Genomic DNA, 13,848 nt, shown 5'->3' on the forward strand with positions numbered 1-13,848 from the left:
ACAAATTTTAGAATTGGTGAAATCTTAGAAGTTATCAGTATGAACTATCAGCCACTTCCAGAATATTCTGTAGTGTTTAGGTCCATGTTCAGTACACAAAATACTTAGGCTTTTCTGATTTTTTCTTTCATTCTTCCTCCCATCAATATTCTCTAATTGTTTCAGCTATGCCTTATAATAACTATTTATCTACCCTTGAAAGTCACACAAGTATGTGCACCCCATCAAACCTGCTTTAATGAACAGAGATGAAGATCTGAATCCTTTATGTTTCTAGCCATTCTGGGCTTTTGCTTTTATTTTATTTTCTTAAGTAAAACTCTCAAGTCTAAAACCTTCTGTCTTTTAATAAATTAAAATCTGACTCATGATTTTTTCCCCTCTACAGGTTGATACTTGTGTGGCTTTGCCATCTGCAGAATGAACGGATAAAGCATATTTCATCTGAATTCATCGCCTTAAGGTGATTCAGAGCATGGAAGAAACTTTATTAACTCAAATGCATTTCACCTACTTCTAAAATAACTATTTTGTAAGAAGCAATCCAACTGTACTTTTGACGATCAGATCACACTGTTCCATAAACTTGGGCAGCTATGGTCACCAGTCTACACAGAGTTCCTCAGTGTGAATCGTCCTGATACCATCCATGAAAACTGATTTAGGCAGCAGAGAGCTGTCTGGCTTGAGATTACCAAACATTCCAAGAGCTTCACCAACATTAATAGCGTTTGTATGAAGCCTTACCATAATATGATTTCTTAAAAGCAAGGAATTATTATTGTACTTGGCTTGTACAAAATTAGAATGTGCACTATGCATGGTGTGGTGTGATGGGTGAGTGTTGTGTATTTCTTCGTGTGTAAACACAAATGAGTAGATATATGTGGAGGGGAGAGACTGACATAGGATATATTCTCTGCTATCCCATCACCTCATGAACTGAGACAGGATCTCTTCTTGAAGCCAGAATTTGCTGATTCAGATCATTTAGCTAGCCAGCTTCAGTCAGGGATCTTCTGCCTCCACATCTTAAGAACTAGGATTAAAGGTGGCAAGGAACAACTTCTCAGCATTTACATGGGTTCTGGGAATCAAATCTCTAATTTTCAAGCTTAGTCAGAAAAAAAATTAAGAATTAGATACCTCTCCAACCACTCAAATGATTCTTCATAAAGTCTAAGTGAAAGAGGCTGTTGCCGTTTACTACAAATATTTAAATTGTGCTAACAGAGTAGAAGAAGTAGAAAGGATTTTTTCCCAGCTCTCTGCTTGATGTTTATTATTGAGTACAGAATAAATAGGCAATGCATGGCTCTTAATTGGAGGCCCCTTTTCACTGAAAGCTAGTGTTAAATTGTACATCATATATTTAAGAAAAACTTGACCTAAAGAATGCTCTTTACCTGGATAGGTTATTCTGAAAAGCAGCATTTTGCCAGCACTTCCTGTTGCTATCTATCTGGATCACATACCTGTCTAGAGCATTCATTGCTTGATGACTTATTTTGATCTTCATCATTTTTTTAAAGCGTCTGTGTTATATACCATATCATTGGCTAATTTTAAGCATGCCATTCTATTATAGTAAATTTACAGGCACATAGCTGTCATCACCATCTAATCGTAGAACGGTTTTATGTCTCCGCAAGGAAACCTTATGCCATTTTCTGGCATTCTCAGGTCCCACCCTCAGCTCTGGAATATTAACTGCTCGTGTCTCTAGGGAACTTGCTTTTTTTCTACAGAATTCACATGAAGAAGTGAGGCAGCATGTGGTGATTTTTATCTGGCTCTTGAGTACTTTAACCAGCAACTTTCAAATGACAGTAAAAAGCACTAATTGAGAATGACTCATGTGTCCTCTCAGTTTTTAGTTCCGCCCATTTGATTAATACACACAAAGAGCCAAATGAAGATAAAAGCATGCTTTTAGCCTAAGGATTTTATTTAGGACTCCAAAATAGATCCAGTTCTTTTTGGTTTTATTTTTATTTTTTTTTCAGCGTTACAGAATGGATTTGCTCCTCACGCCCACCCTCACCACCAGAAATGGATGTTGACCCTTTGGAGCCTCAAAGTTAAAGAATAAAAGTCTGCATCTTTCACACACCTCACTTTCCCCAAGAATAGTGTTAACTACAGCCTAAGTTCCGTGTAGTGAGCTGGTTCCATTGAGTGGAATTTTGGCTGTACAAACAATTATCTAGACCAGAGAGTTTTACTTTACTTAGATAAAGTAAAACTGTGGTCTCACCATCTATGACCGAGTCCAATGGGGATACATAGGTAACGCAAGACAAGGCAAAGATCTAAAGAAATAAAAAAAAAATTCTATTTCAGCCATATGTTTATAATATGGTGTGGTTTGAATCAGATTTGAAAGATCAGTTTGTGATACTGTCTCCAATACTCATAGCAAGGAGCCACGTTGTATGTATACCCATATACATAAATGTTTCAGATGGTAACATTCCGTCTTTATGTATTATAGATAACTCTATGGTGGTATCTTCAATCGTCAGAACTTATATGAGGTGTCTCTTTTGCCTTGCCTGAACCTCATACATGCAGAATATTGTTTAAAACTTCACTTTTGAGTCTCACATTGCTAGTCCCCAAGATGAAAGAACACTGAGCTCTGTAGAAGGGAGGTGCGGTATGAATATAACAAGACAAGCTAATCAAAAGCAAATTTTGAATGCCTTAAATTCTATTGTGTTCTGCATCTCTACCACCATTATCCTTACAAGTTGCTACAAGTTTTAGACCATGCACACAATTATGGCCACAGAGTTTCCTTCCAAAGTACTCTGAGGGAGGGCAATCGAAGTCAACAGATATAGGAGTCAGCAGGATGTAGCCTTCCTAAATTGATTAACGTAGATGTCTGTTATACAGAACTCTAAGTCCTACTTTTACGTTGATATTTGTTTTACTCTGTTTTGTGTTATTGTTAACACAATACCAAAGGTTGGACACCTTATTAACAAGAAAGATGGATTTGGATGACAATTTTGCAGGGTCAGAAATTCAGAGGAAAGGACTACTCAGCTGTAAGAGTCTTCCTGCTGTGTCATGGAAGGATTGCAAAGGGCAAAAGTGAATGCAAGAGATAGAAACCACAAGAGAAAAGGCTCGCTAACTTTAAAAAAAAGTTGCACAAGACAGATGCTAATTTTAATCCATTTGGGGAGGCTGCACTCTTGAGAGCCAATCACTTCTTACTAGATCCTAATTTCCAATGCTGTCACATCAGGGATTAAGTTTCCATTACCTAAATTTGGGGACATCCCTAAACCACAATGCACTAATAGAATCTACATATAGTGAGATCAATGAAACCTCCTGAATGCTTTGCTCTTAACACTTTACCTTCCTCAATCCTTATTTCTCTTGCATTTGAGTAGCTACCATTGTCTTTTTGTCAACCCCAAATCTCATTTCTGCATTATACCACTTACTTCCATCCAATTTTATAACTAGGATACAGCTTGATTGACAGAAATAAACTAAACACATAGGCATACTAACTATTTCTCCCTACAATTAAAGGTCCCAAAATTCATCTAGATAATTTTTAGAGAAATGAATTTCCTAGTCCAGATTAACTTTTCTAAGAGACCTCTAAAATCAAGACAGACGTCTCTATTTCTCTGAGCCTTAAACCAGATCTCATTCATTATACTGCCCTGCCCAAATCTTTCTTAACCCTTAAAAAGAATCTTCTTGATAGCACACCCTGGACTTATATCTGATTCATCCACTGTATTCTTTGAGTCTGGCTTTTAAAATCTACACATACACATTAAATCCTGCACCAGTTCTCTAAAGCCGTTATATCTAAACAGTCTTCATTTTCCCATGAGTATGAGAATTCATACTGTATTCTAGTCTAAATGATAGTCCATGTGGTGAACCATCATGTACTACGTTGGGAATCACTAACTATTCATTCATTTTTCTGCCTCAGTGGCTAATCAGCTAAAGAATTCAAATGACCACATGCCGCGGACCGTCCCTCTCGGAGACCACTATCCACGGGAGAACAGGGTGAAGGATAGGATAGCCAGGATACGACGCAAGGGAATGACAGACAGACACACTGGTAGTGAAAATCTGCTGCAATTTTACTTCTGCAAAGCTTCAGTTTATGTACAAAACAGATCAAAGAACTTGGCAGGCTCACTGCATCACCCCATTCAGGGTTCCAGACATAAATCAAGGCTAAGCATAATCAAAATAGAACTCCTTCTACGTGCTCAAGGTGTTGGCAAGGACTTTTAGTTTTGTCTCTTAGAATTCTGTCTCACACCACTAACCATATTCTACCGTGGGGGACTAGTTCTCAGAGTCCTGGGTCTAGCTTTTGTCTATATAGTCTTTTATTCTTCTGTTTTATTATTAATAAAGTTTCTAAGGCTCATGTGGCGTGGGGCATGCTTCAGTTCCTCAAGGACTGCTTAAAGAACGGTGGGGCCGAGCCAAGGACATACTTTGATTTCTTGGTGAGCGGTCAGCTGAAAACAGGAAAGATAAGAAATACAGAGAAAGATCATGCAGGGTGCCAGGAGGGCTCGCTCTCAAGGCCATTTCCAGATACGAGATCTGCCTAAGGCATCAGGTCCTATCTTGACCACTGATTGCCAGGGGACCACCTGGGGCTTCGCTCCAGGAAGCTCTAACCCCAATCCTTCAGCAGGCGAAAGCCAGCGCAGAGGCATTTTGTCACTACACGGCAGTCACTGCTGTGGACGTGGCAGGTCTCCCTTTTTTATTTTTAAAATGAAGCTCGAACACCTCCTGTTTCACTGCCTGTAATGAAGAAAATAAGCACTTTAAGAGACAGGGGAATAAAAAGATGACCAATACTATCAAGAGTATAATTACTCCAATGAATACAAAGTACTGCACCCAATCTAAGGGATTAAGGCTCTTAAGTCCACGTTCCAATTGCGAAGCCAAATCTTGCAGTCCCCCTAATTGTAAATGAGATTGACTCATAGCAGAAATATCCTTTTGTAATGCGGCTAGATCATGAGTAATATCGTTATCCCGCCACAATCCCTGTAGGTGAGCCTTAACTTTATCCCATGGCTGTGAAGTGTTATAAGGTAGTGGTGTGACACAGATTGATTTAAAATCATCGTGACAACGTGTTGATAGAGTTGTTTTTAAATTAGCAATGTCCTGACCAAGAACGAGCACTACTTCCTCTAGCACATTTAATTTTGCTTCCAACTTCTTATCTATAGCTTCTTGTTCTAATAATGCTGAAGTAATATTTTTATTCAAAGCATTCACATAATGGGCAGTATGAATTTCCTGCACCAGGGCTGTAGTAGCCACAGCAAAGGTGGTTAATATAGAAATTAATGTTGTAATTCCCAAAATTAATACTGCTACAAATCGCTTTGGCCTAATCAACTCATTTAGAGTGTTTAAAACCTGCATAGCAGAATTATCATACCAGGGATCATTCCCCAAATCTACAGGCAACATCACAAAAGGAGGGCGTCTAACAATGATCATAGTACCTAACTCTTTTTGTTCTGCCGATGTTATACAATTGGTCAATTTACAGGAATGACAAACTATTTTATACGACTTCCCTTCCTGAGAAATATTCACAAAAGTTGCCTGAGCTAACAGCAATGCATTAGGATATGCTATACAGGCTTTCAGTCCGACAGGTTCAGATTTTGTATGATTGGGCTTCTTTTCCAGAAACATATTGGCTGCAGCAACCAGTCTAAAAAGATCAGTATGTTTCCTTGTCTTATTTTCATGTTTTGCAAACCAGTAGGGTTCTACAAATCCTGGAGAAAACCATCGCCTAAGTGGCTCTCCTAATCCAGTCCACGCATAATTGTGGTACTTGTCTTTATGGGTATCAATGTAATCTTCATAAAGTCCTTTGCCATTGCTCCTTTTAACCCCTGAATTAGAATTTGAATAGTCCCATATCTCATAATCATAATCAACAGGCCTAACCCACATCGCAGAATCCGAAAAGCCACAAGCTAGCCATGTAGGAAACTTAGACAAAGAAGAGTCCCAAAATTGATTCTTGTCTCTATATTTTCCTATACAGGGATCTATAGGTAGATCATGAACTTTCGTAAAGTTGTCATGATAATTAGGATTTCCCAAGGTCTGCATCTGAATCTCCCACATCCATCTCCTACCTGCATTCTCTTTGTCTGGCCCGTCAGTGAGAAAAGTACTGTAGCGTGTACTCAGGCAACCCGAAGGCACTCTCCCTTGAAGCGAAATGCAGATCGGAAGCGAGTCTGCCCTTCCCTCAAAGGTTATAAGAGAGGACAAACCAGTTCGTGCGTCAGAATCCTGAGCACCACCCATTCTCACTGAATCATTGGTTAACACTTTCAAAGGCTCAGGATCTAACCACCCCACGGGTTGCAAGATAGGGGGATTCGGGACATACGCCCAGTAGGAAACTCCCTCCACCCTTTGGGGAGCAGAGATAATGGCCAAAAAGGCGAGGAAATACATAGACGCTGTCAGGGATTTTCCTTGTTCAGTGAGCAGCTGTTTCGCTTCTCGTGTCAGATGACGAATCTTCGTCCATGTTATTTCTGCCGTGGGCCGGCTTAGTTTCATTTTCTTCATTTGCTGCTGGAGCTGCTTTTTCTGCTTCCGCCACCGTCTTTTCCTTCTTCTGCTTTGCAACAGCAGGTCGGATGAGGCGATCTGGGATCCAGATGGGGGAGTCGGCATTCTGTGGAAACACACAAGCATACCCTCGTCCCGAGGTGATTAGAACATCCGGCCCCTTCCAGAGGCCGGAAAGGAGATCTTTCCACATTACTAGTGGCAATGGAGATTGTCTTCTATCCTTGTTCCAGTGCCTTATTGCAGCACTATTTTGTTGATCATTTATATTTAAATGATTTAATGTAAATAAACTGTGTGACAACACATGATGAGGAGTATAATACTTGTTGGCTTGCTGTAGCCTCTGTATTTGCATCTTCAAGGTTTGATGGGCCCTTTCAATAATCCCTTGTCCTTGTGGATTGTAAGGGATTCCTGTGACATGTTGAATATGCCACTGCATACAAAACTGCTCAAATGCTTTGGCAGTATATGCTGGCCCATTATCTGTCTTGATCTGTGAGGGAATACCCATTACTTGAAAACTCTGAATAAGATGCTGAATCACATCTTTTACAGCTTCCCCTGTTCGGGCTGAAGCATGTATGAAATGAGAATAAGTGTCTATGACCACATGGACATAACACAATTTTCCAAAGGATGGAACATGAGTCACATCCATTTGCCAAATAACATTAGCCTTTAAACCTCTAGGGTTCACTCCCATTTTTAAGGGATGGTAGGCAACTGGGCAATGCTGGCATTGCTTTACTATTTGCCTAGCTTGTTCTCTGGTAATATGAAACATTTGTTTCAAAGCCTTTGCATTCTGATGATGTAAGGCATGACTCTCTTGTGCTTCTTGCATTGAAAAGACACCTTGAGACCGAGTTAATAAATCAGCCATAGTATTTCCCTGTGCTAGAGGGCCTGGAAGACCTGAATGACCACGTATGTGGCCTATGAAAAACTTCTCTTTCCTTTGGTGTACAAGCATTTGTAATCTTTGTAACAAAGGTAATATAGGTGATTTCCCTGACAAAAGGGCAGTTTCCAATGCTGGAAACAAATTAACTACATATTTAGAATCTGTGTATAAATTAAAAGGCTGCTGAAATGTCATGAAGGCTAAAATTACTGCTCTTATTTCAGTCTGCTGGGCAGAAGTCTGCTCTCCTTCTTCCCAGTATGAGCCATGATGATATGTATAAACTGCAGCCCTTCCAGTGGAAGAACCATCTGTGAAGATTAATATCGCTTGATCTAGAGGTTCTGATGAATACCAGATAGGAAACACAATTTCCACGGTCTTAGCAAATTCTATGAGAGGATGTTTGGGGTAGTGATATTCTATCTGACCTGTATAATTTTGTAAAGCCAAAATCCAATCTTCATTATTTTGTAATAATAAGTCTACTTGAGCCTTCTTATAAGGAGTTATTATAAAATGTGGCTCTCGTCCAAATAGTTCTCTAGATCTAATTCTACCTTTTATAATTAAAAGGGAGCACAAATAAGGAAAGTCAGCCAACATTTTTGCCTGAGTATGTGGTAAATGTAACCATTCCAATACTCCGTGTTGCCACAAACAGGCAGTGGGAGTATAAGCGGTTGGAAACACCAGCAGGCCCCATCTATCTTGATAATTTATTTGGTGAACCCTGGCACAGGCAATGGCTTCCTCAACAATATGTAATGCATTTAATGCTTCTTGGGTTAATTGCCTAGGCGACTTAGGATTTGCGTCCCCATGAAGTATAGAATAAAGAGGGCTTAAAGTCCCAGTGGTAATTTTTAAATAAGGTCTTAGCCAATTGATATCTCCTAACAGCCTTTGAAAATCATTTAATGTTTTCAATTTATCTCTTCGAATTGACAATTTTTGTGAACTAATATAATTAGTGCCTATAGTTTGTCCTAAGTAGCTCAATGGTCTGTCACGCTGAACTTTATCAGGGGCAATAACAAGTCCATACTGGGTTAATTTATAAATGGCTTGTGTTAAAATTTTTTCAACTGTCCTTTGTTCTGGATGAGCCAGAAGGATATCATCCATGTAATGCATTATATAGGCTTCCTTAAATTCCTGCCTGACCTCCTGCAGGGCCTGAGCTACGAATTTCTGACACAATGTTGGAGAATTCTTCATCCCTTGAGGCAAGGTGACCCATTGATATCTTTTAAAAGGCTGCCTAAAATTCACTGAAGGTACACTAAAGGCAAAACGTTCACTATCTTCAGGATGCAAGGAAATGGTAAAAAAGCAATCCTGCAAATCTATAATAATAATCTTCCATTCTTGAGGTATGGCTACTGGTGATGGAAGCCCAGGTTGCAAGGGCCCCATATCCTTCATGACTGCATTTACGGCTCGGAGATCCTGTAACAATCTCCATTTTCCCGACTTTTTCTTTATAACAAATACAGGAGTATTCCAGGGACTGTTGGATTCTACTATATGACCCTTGTTTAGTTGTTCTTGCACCAGCTGCTCAAGAGCCTGTATTTTTTCTTCTGTTAGGGGCCACTGACTCACCCAAACCGGCTCTTGAGTCAGCCATTCTATTTTATCTGCATATAATTTTTCCGCAGTGGCCCCTATGTAAAATACTGCTCATTAAGGTTATCTGAAGTAACCAGTTTAACATTCATGGAATCCAGCAAATCTCTCCCCCAGAGTGTGAATGGTAAGGAGGGTAAAACATATGGTTGGATATGTCCTGTTTTTCCTTCATCTTCCCACTTAAGAATCATGGAACTTTGCATAACTCCTGAGGCTGATCCCAATCCAAGCAAAGATGATCCCGTCTTATGTATCGGCCAAGAGTTTGGCCAGTCCCTGCTAGAAATACATGTCCTGTCAGCCCCAGTATCCATGAGACCCCTTATCTTTTTACCATTTATTTTAATAGTTTTAAATGGTCTCTCATTGAGTTCCTTAACCCAGAAGATCCCTTCAGTAGATCCAAACTGCCCTTCACCTCTTTGTTCTTTTAATATTTTATTGGGTAAATTAATGTATGGTAATAGCAATAACTGTGCTATACGTTGTCCTTTGTGTATTTGTATAGTTTCAGCCAAGGGCCGAAGCATCACTTTAATGTCATTTTGGGTATCTGCATCAATTATTCCTGGAAGAACCTCAAAGTTCTTCTGGTAGTTAGAGCTTCGCCCTATGATTAGTCCCACTGTCTGAGGGAGGAGTGTCCCAGAAACCTTAGTAGGAACTAAGGCCACTCCATCCCATTTGGAGAGGAGCAAGTCCTCTGAGCTTGCTAGATCTAGTCCAGCACTTCCTGGAGTAGCTCTAGGCAAATCATGAATAGTGAATTCTGATGCCTCAGGGTTTAACATGCCCTGGGACGGAGAACCTTCTTCTCCCTTGGGTGTCGGGTTAGGAGAACACCCCTGTTCTAGTTTTTTGACTCTTTAGGTTCTTCCTCTCCTTCTTTAGTGAGAGGTGAACCATCTTTATGATATTTTGAGTTACACTCATTACTCCAATGTTTTCCCTTTTTGCACCGAGGACATATGCCCGGTAAACTTTTTCGTCCTGAGCTTTTGGATTTCTTGCAATCCCTTTGAATGTGCCCAGGTTTTCCACAATTATAACAAGTAGGAGTGGTGATGCCTTTTGCACCCCCTCCATATGTCTTTTTTACATAGGCGCTAAATCTTTGTCCTTTCATTGCAGCTGCATAGGCCATTCCTTGAACGACCGCTGGTGAGGCATCCATACATGCTTTGATATAATCACTTAATGTCCCTGTCTGTCTTAGAGGTCGAATAAGATCTTGACAAAGAGCATTGGCATTTTCCCATGCTAATTGTTTCAATAGCATATCTGTTCCTTCCGAAGGAGGCAGCATTCTGGTGACTGCCTCCTCTAACCTGGAAATAAAGTCCTGATAGGATTCTTCATTCTTTTGCCTAATGCTAGCCAATGCTCCACCCTTGGTTCCGGGAGGTGGGAGCTTGCGCCATGCCAAAACGGCATTACCAGTTATTATTGTCAATATATCACGTGGGATTTTTACCTGATCTTGGGGAAGAGCATAGTCATCTGTGCCCATCAACATGGACATTGTTGGCTTAGGGCCTCTCTTCTTTATAGATTGAACTATAGAATCTTTACATTTATCTTCATATTCAGTACGCCAGAGAATGTAATCTCCTGGACTTAATGTGGCTTTGGCAGTTTGCATCCAGTCATGAGGAGTGAGCCAAAGGCTTGCGACCATATCCAAAACCTGTAAGGTATAGGGGGCAGAAGGCCCCAGACTTTTAACAGCACTTTGCAATTCTTTAAGAGTTTTAAGGGGCATAGGCTCCCATATGGGCTCATCGTTATCTCCAATTTCTGTAACAGGAAATATCCCCAAGGAAGTATCACCTGTTTTACGTGCCTCAGCCAGCGCTCCCTGAAAACCTACAGGAGGTAGGGGGCGGCTGCGTGGCTTTGGAACAGGTTTTCCTTTTGTGATATTCCCAATTGCTGCCCTTACTGGAGGATCAGTGTGGTCTCTAAAATCATCCTCCCATTCTGTTTCCTCCTGCTGATCATCCAGACCCCAGTCGCCATCAAGATCATTCCTTGCTAAGGGCTGATGAGATGAGGCGAAGGGGGGAGCAGAAGGTTTTAATGGTCTCTTTTCTTCCACGTCCCCCTCCTCTTCCCCAACTTCACTATAGATAGGAGAAGCAGCTCCCGTTTCAGAGGCAGTGTCACGACACAAGCCTTCAAAGGGGGAAATTTCCGACAGCAGTTCTCGGATCTGAAACCATATTTGATAAGCATAGGTAGGTAAAGTTTTTTCCCCATTCTCACGCACATAGCGCCTCATTTCCTTACCCACACGCTTCCATTCATCTAGCGATAAGGTCCCTTCCTCCGTGAACCAAGGGCTGACCTTTTTCAGGAACTTGGTAAAAGTTACCATGTCGTCTTCTGCGACCTGAAATCCTGCTTTGGCTAACTGTCGCCGCAGCATAATTACCATCATTTTATCGCTCTTAGTCATATGTTGCCCCATGGTTCCCTTATACTTAGATTACTCACACTTAACCGGTGATCCTTTACCGGCGAACCTGCAGCGTCCTGGTGAGAGTCGTTCCTGACTATTGGAAAGAAAAAGAGAAGGGGGAAAAGCTTACCTATCCTTCACGTCCCTGTTCCGAGCGCCACCTGCCGCGGACCGTCCCTCTTGGAGACCACTATCCACGGGAGAACAGGGTGAAGGATAGGATAGCCAGGATACGACGCAAGGGAATGACAGACAGACACACTGGTAGTGAAAATCTGCTGCAATTTTACTTCTGCAAAGCTTCAGTTTATGTACAAAACAGATCAAAGAACTTGGCAGGCTCACTGCATCACCCCATTCAGGGTTCCAGACATAAATCAAGGCTAAGCATAATCAAAATAGAACTCCTTCTACGTGCTCAAGGTGTTGGCAAGGACTTTTAGTTTTGTCTCTTAGAATTCTGTCTCACACCACTAACCATATTCTACCGTGGGGGACTAGTTCTCAGAGTCCTGGGTCTAGCTTTTGTCTATATAGTCTTTTATTCTTCTGTTTTATTATTAATAAAGTTTCCAAGGCTCATGTGGCGTGGGGCATGCTTCAGTTCCTCAAGGACTGCTTAAAGAACGGTGGGGCCGAGCCAAGGACATACTTTGATTTCTTGGTGAGCAGTCAGCTGAAAACAGGAAAGATAAGAAATACAGAGAAAGATCATGCAGGGTGCCAGGAGGGCTCGCTCTCAAGGCCATTTCCAGATACAAGATCTGCCTAAGGCATCAGGTCCTATCTTGACCACTGATTGCCAGGGGACCACCTGGGGCTTCGCTCCAGGAAGCTCTAACCCCAATCCTTCAGCAGGCGAAAGCCAGCGCAGAGGCATTTTGTCACTACACGGCAGTCACTGCTGTGGACGTGGCAACCACAGTGGGTACATTTGTTATACATACAAATGTTATATGGGTATAAGTTATATGACTGCTACTGAGAAAACTGAGTTGAAAATATGGTGGAGACAATTTTGTTGTTGTTGTTCTTTCCAAGACAGGGTTTCTTTGTGTAGCCATGACTGTCCTAGAACTAACTCTATAAACCAGCCTGGCTTGGAACTGACAGATACCTGCCTGTTTCTGCCTCCCAAAGGCTGAGATTAAAGGTGTATGGCACCATTGCCCAGTTGGTGAAGACAATATTGAGCATTAGATGGGATTTGTTTACAGCAGACATTCATGTTTAGATACTCTGCCAATCTGCCTTGGCTCCGTGGTAGATTACAGAGTAAAGAGAACAAACCTTTTCACACAATAGATCCAAGTCCAGTTTTTGCATTGCTTCATGGAAAGAGGAAGTACCATAAACCTCCTCCTAGTCACAAAGAAAACCAACAGTACAAAGAAAGCAGGAAGACCTTACATAGAAGCCTTAATCAGTAACAGATACATCTTGATAAGTACTCTGTCCTAGGAAGAACAAGAACAAAACTACAGAAAAAGTTCCACATAAACAACCAAATTTTCTAAACTGCCCGAAAATACCTCGGGATTTGTATTTTCTTCATAAGTCAAAGTAAAAACCTTAAGAGGAAAAGGCTCTTTCTAAGAGTCTAAACATATTCTATGGGATAACCCCCTGTCATTCATCTTGATTTGTGGAATAATGAATGAACTGGGCGTTTTAGAAGAATGTGCTGAAAGTTACATGCACACATTATTTATGTTATTGGATATCTATTTCTAGTTACTATCCGAAAAGTCTCGGGAAAACCAGTTTAACCCCTTTAAACTTCACTTCTTTCTCAAAAAATAGAATGATAGTAGCTATTCTATAGCTGGCCTCTTTTTATAGGCACTTAACAAAATATGTAAAGTACAGCTATAATAATTGTTACCATATGTAATAGATATCTATAATAGTGTGCAATAATATCAATGATTATACCCTTATTATGAAGGAATCAATACTGCTTTGGCCGTATTTGTCATCTATGAAAAAGTTTTTAGTTTTACAAGACGGTCTTCATAGCTGACTGGTAGCTGTTGTTCTCATCTTCACTTGGCCCCACCATTACAGAGAATGCTTGCATCTCCAAATGTCACAGAATCTCTCTTCTGAAGTTGCCTAGAAATAGATTTGCAGCTCTTTCCACTTCTTGGAAAGTTTCTATATTTCAACTCCACTATGGTGCCAAGCAGAGTTTTCATAGCCATGA

At 40.7% G+C, this 13,848-nt stretch overlaps 1 protein-coding gene across 1 annotated transcript; it reads right to left on the reverse strand.

Annotated features, from left to right (window-relative positions):
- Window positions 1–4,109: 4,109 nt before the first annotated feature.
- LOC126497491 (endogenous retrovirus group K member 19 Env polyprotein) lies at window positions 4,110–12,556 on the reverse strand. Its single transcript, XM_050135544.1, has 3 exons — window positions 11,773–12,556; window positions 6,189–6,742; window positions 4,110–4,815 (listed from the first exon to the last, which is right to left on the reverse strand). Exons 2-3 carry the CDS (start codon window positions 6,739–6,741, stop codon window positions 4,781–4,783), a joined length of 588 nt encoding a protein of 195 aa, XP_049991501.1. The 5' UTR covers window position 6,742; window positions 11,773–12,556; the 3' UTR covers window positions 4,110–4,780.
- Between the last annotated feature and the right edge of the window lie 1,292 nt (window positions 12,557–13,848).

This window comes from Alexandromys fortis, unplaced genomic scaffold (assembly GCF_014885135.2).
Source record: "Alexandromys fortis isolate MF-2015 unplaced genomic scaffold, M_Fortis_MF-2015_v1.1 scaffold_24, whole genome shotgun sequence".
NCBI classification, from domain to species: Eukaryota; Metazoa; Chordata; class Mammalia; order Rodentia; family Cricetidae; genus Alexandromys; species Alexandromys fortis.

Bases quoted from the DNA above. Each gene is read 5' to 3' on its own strand.
- LOC126497491 (XM_050135544.1), bottom strand. From the start codon at position 6,741: ATGCCGACTCCCCCATCTGGATCCCAGATCGCCTCATCCGACCTGCTG. The intron at 4,816-6,188 runs GTAGGAGATGGA...TCTTCATTACAG, and splicing joins GCCAGACAAAGAGAATGCAG to GCAGTGAAACAGGAGGTGTT.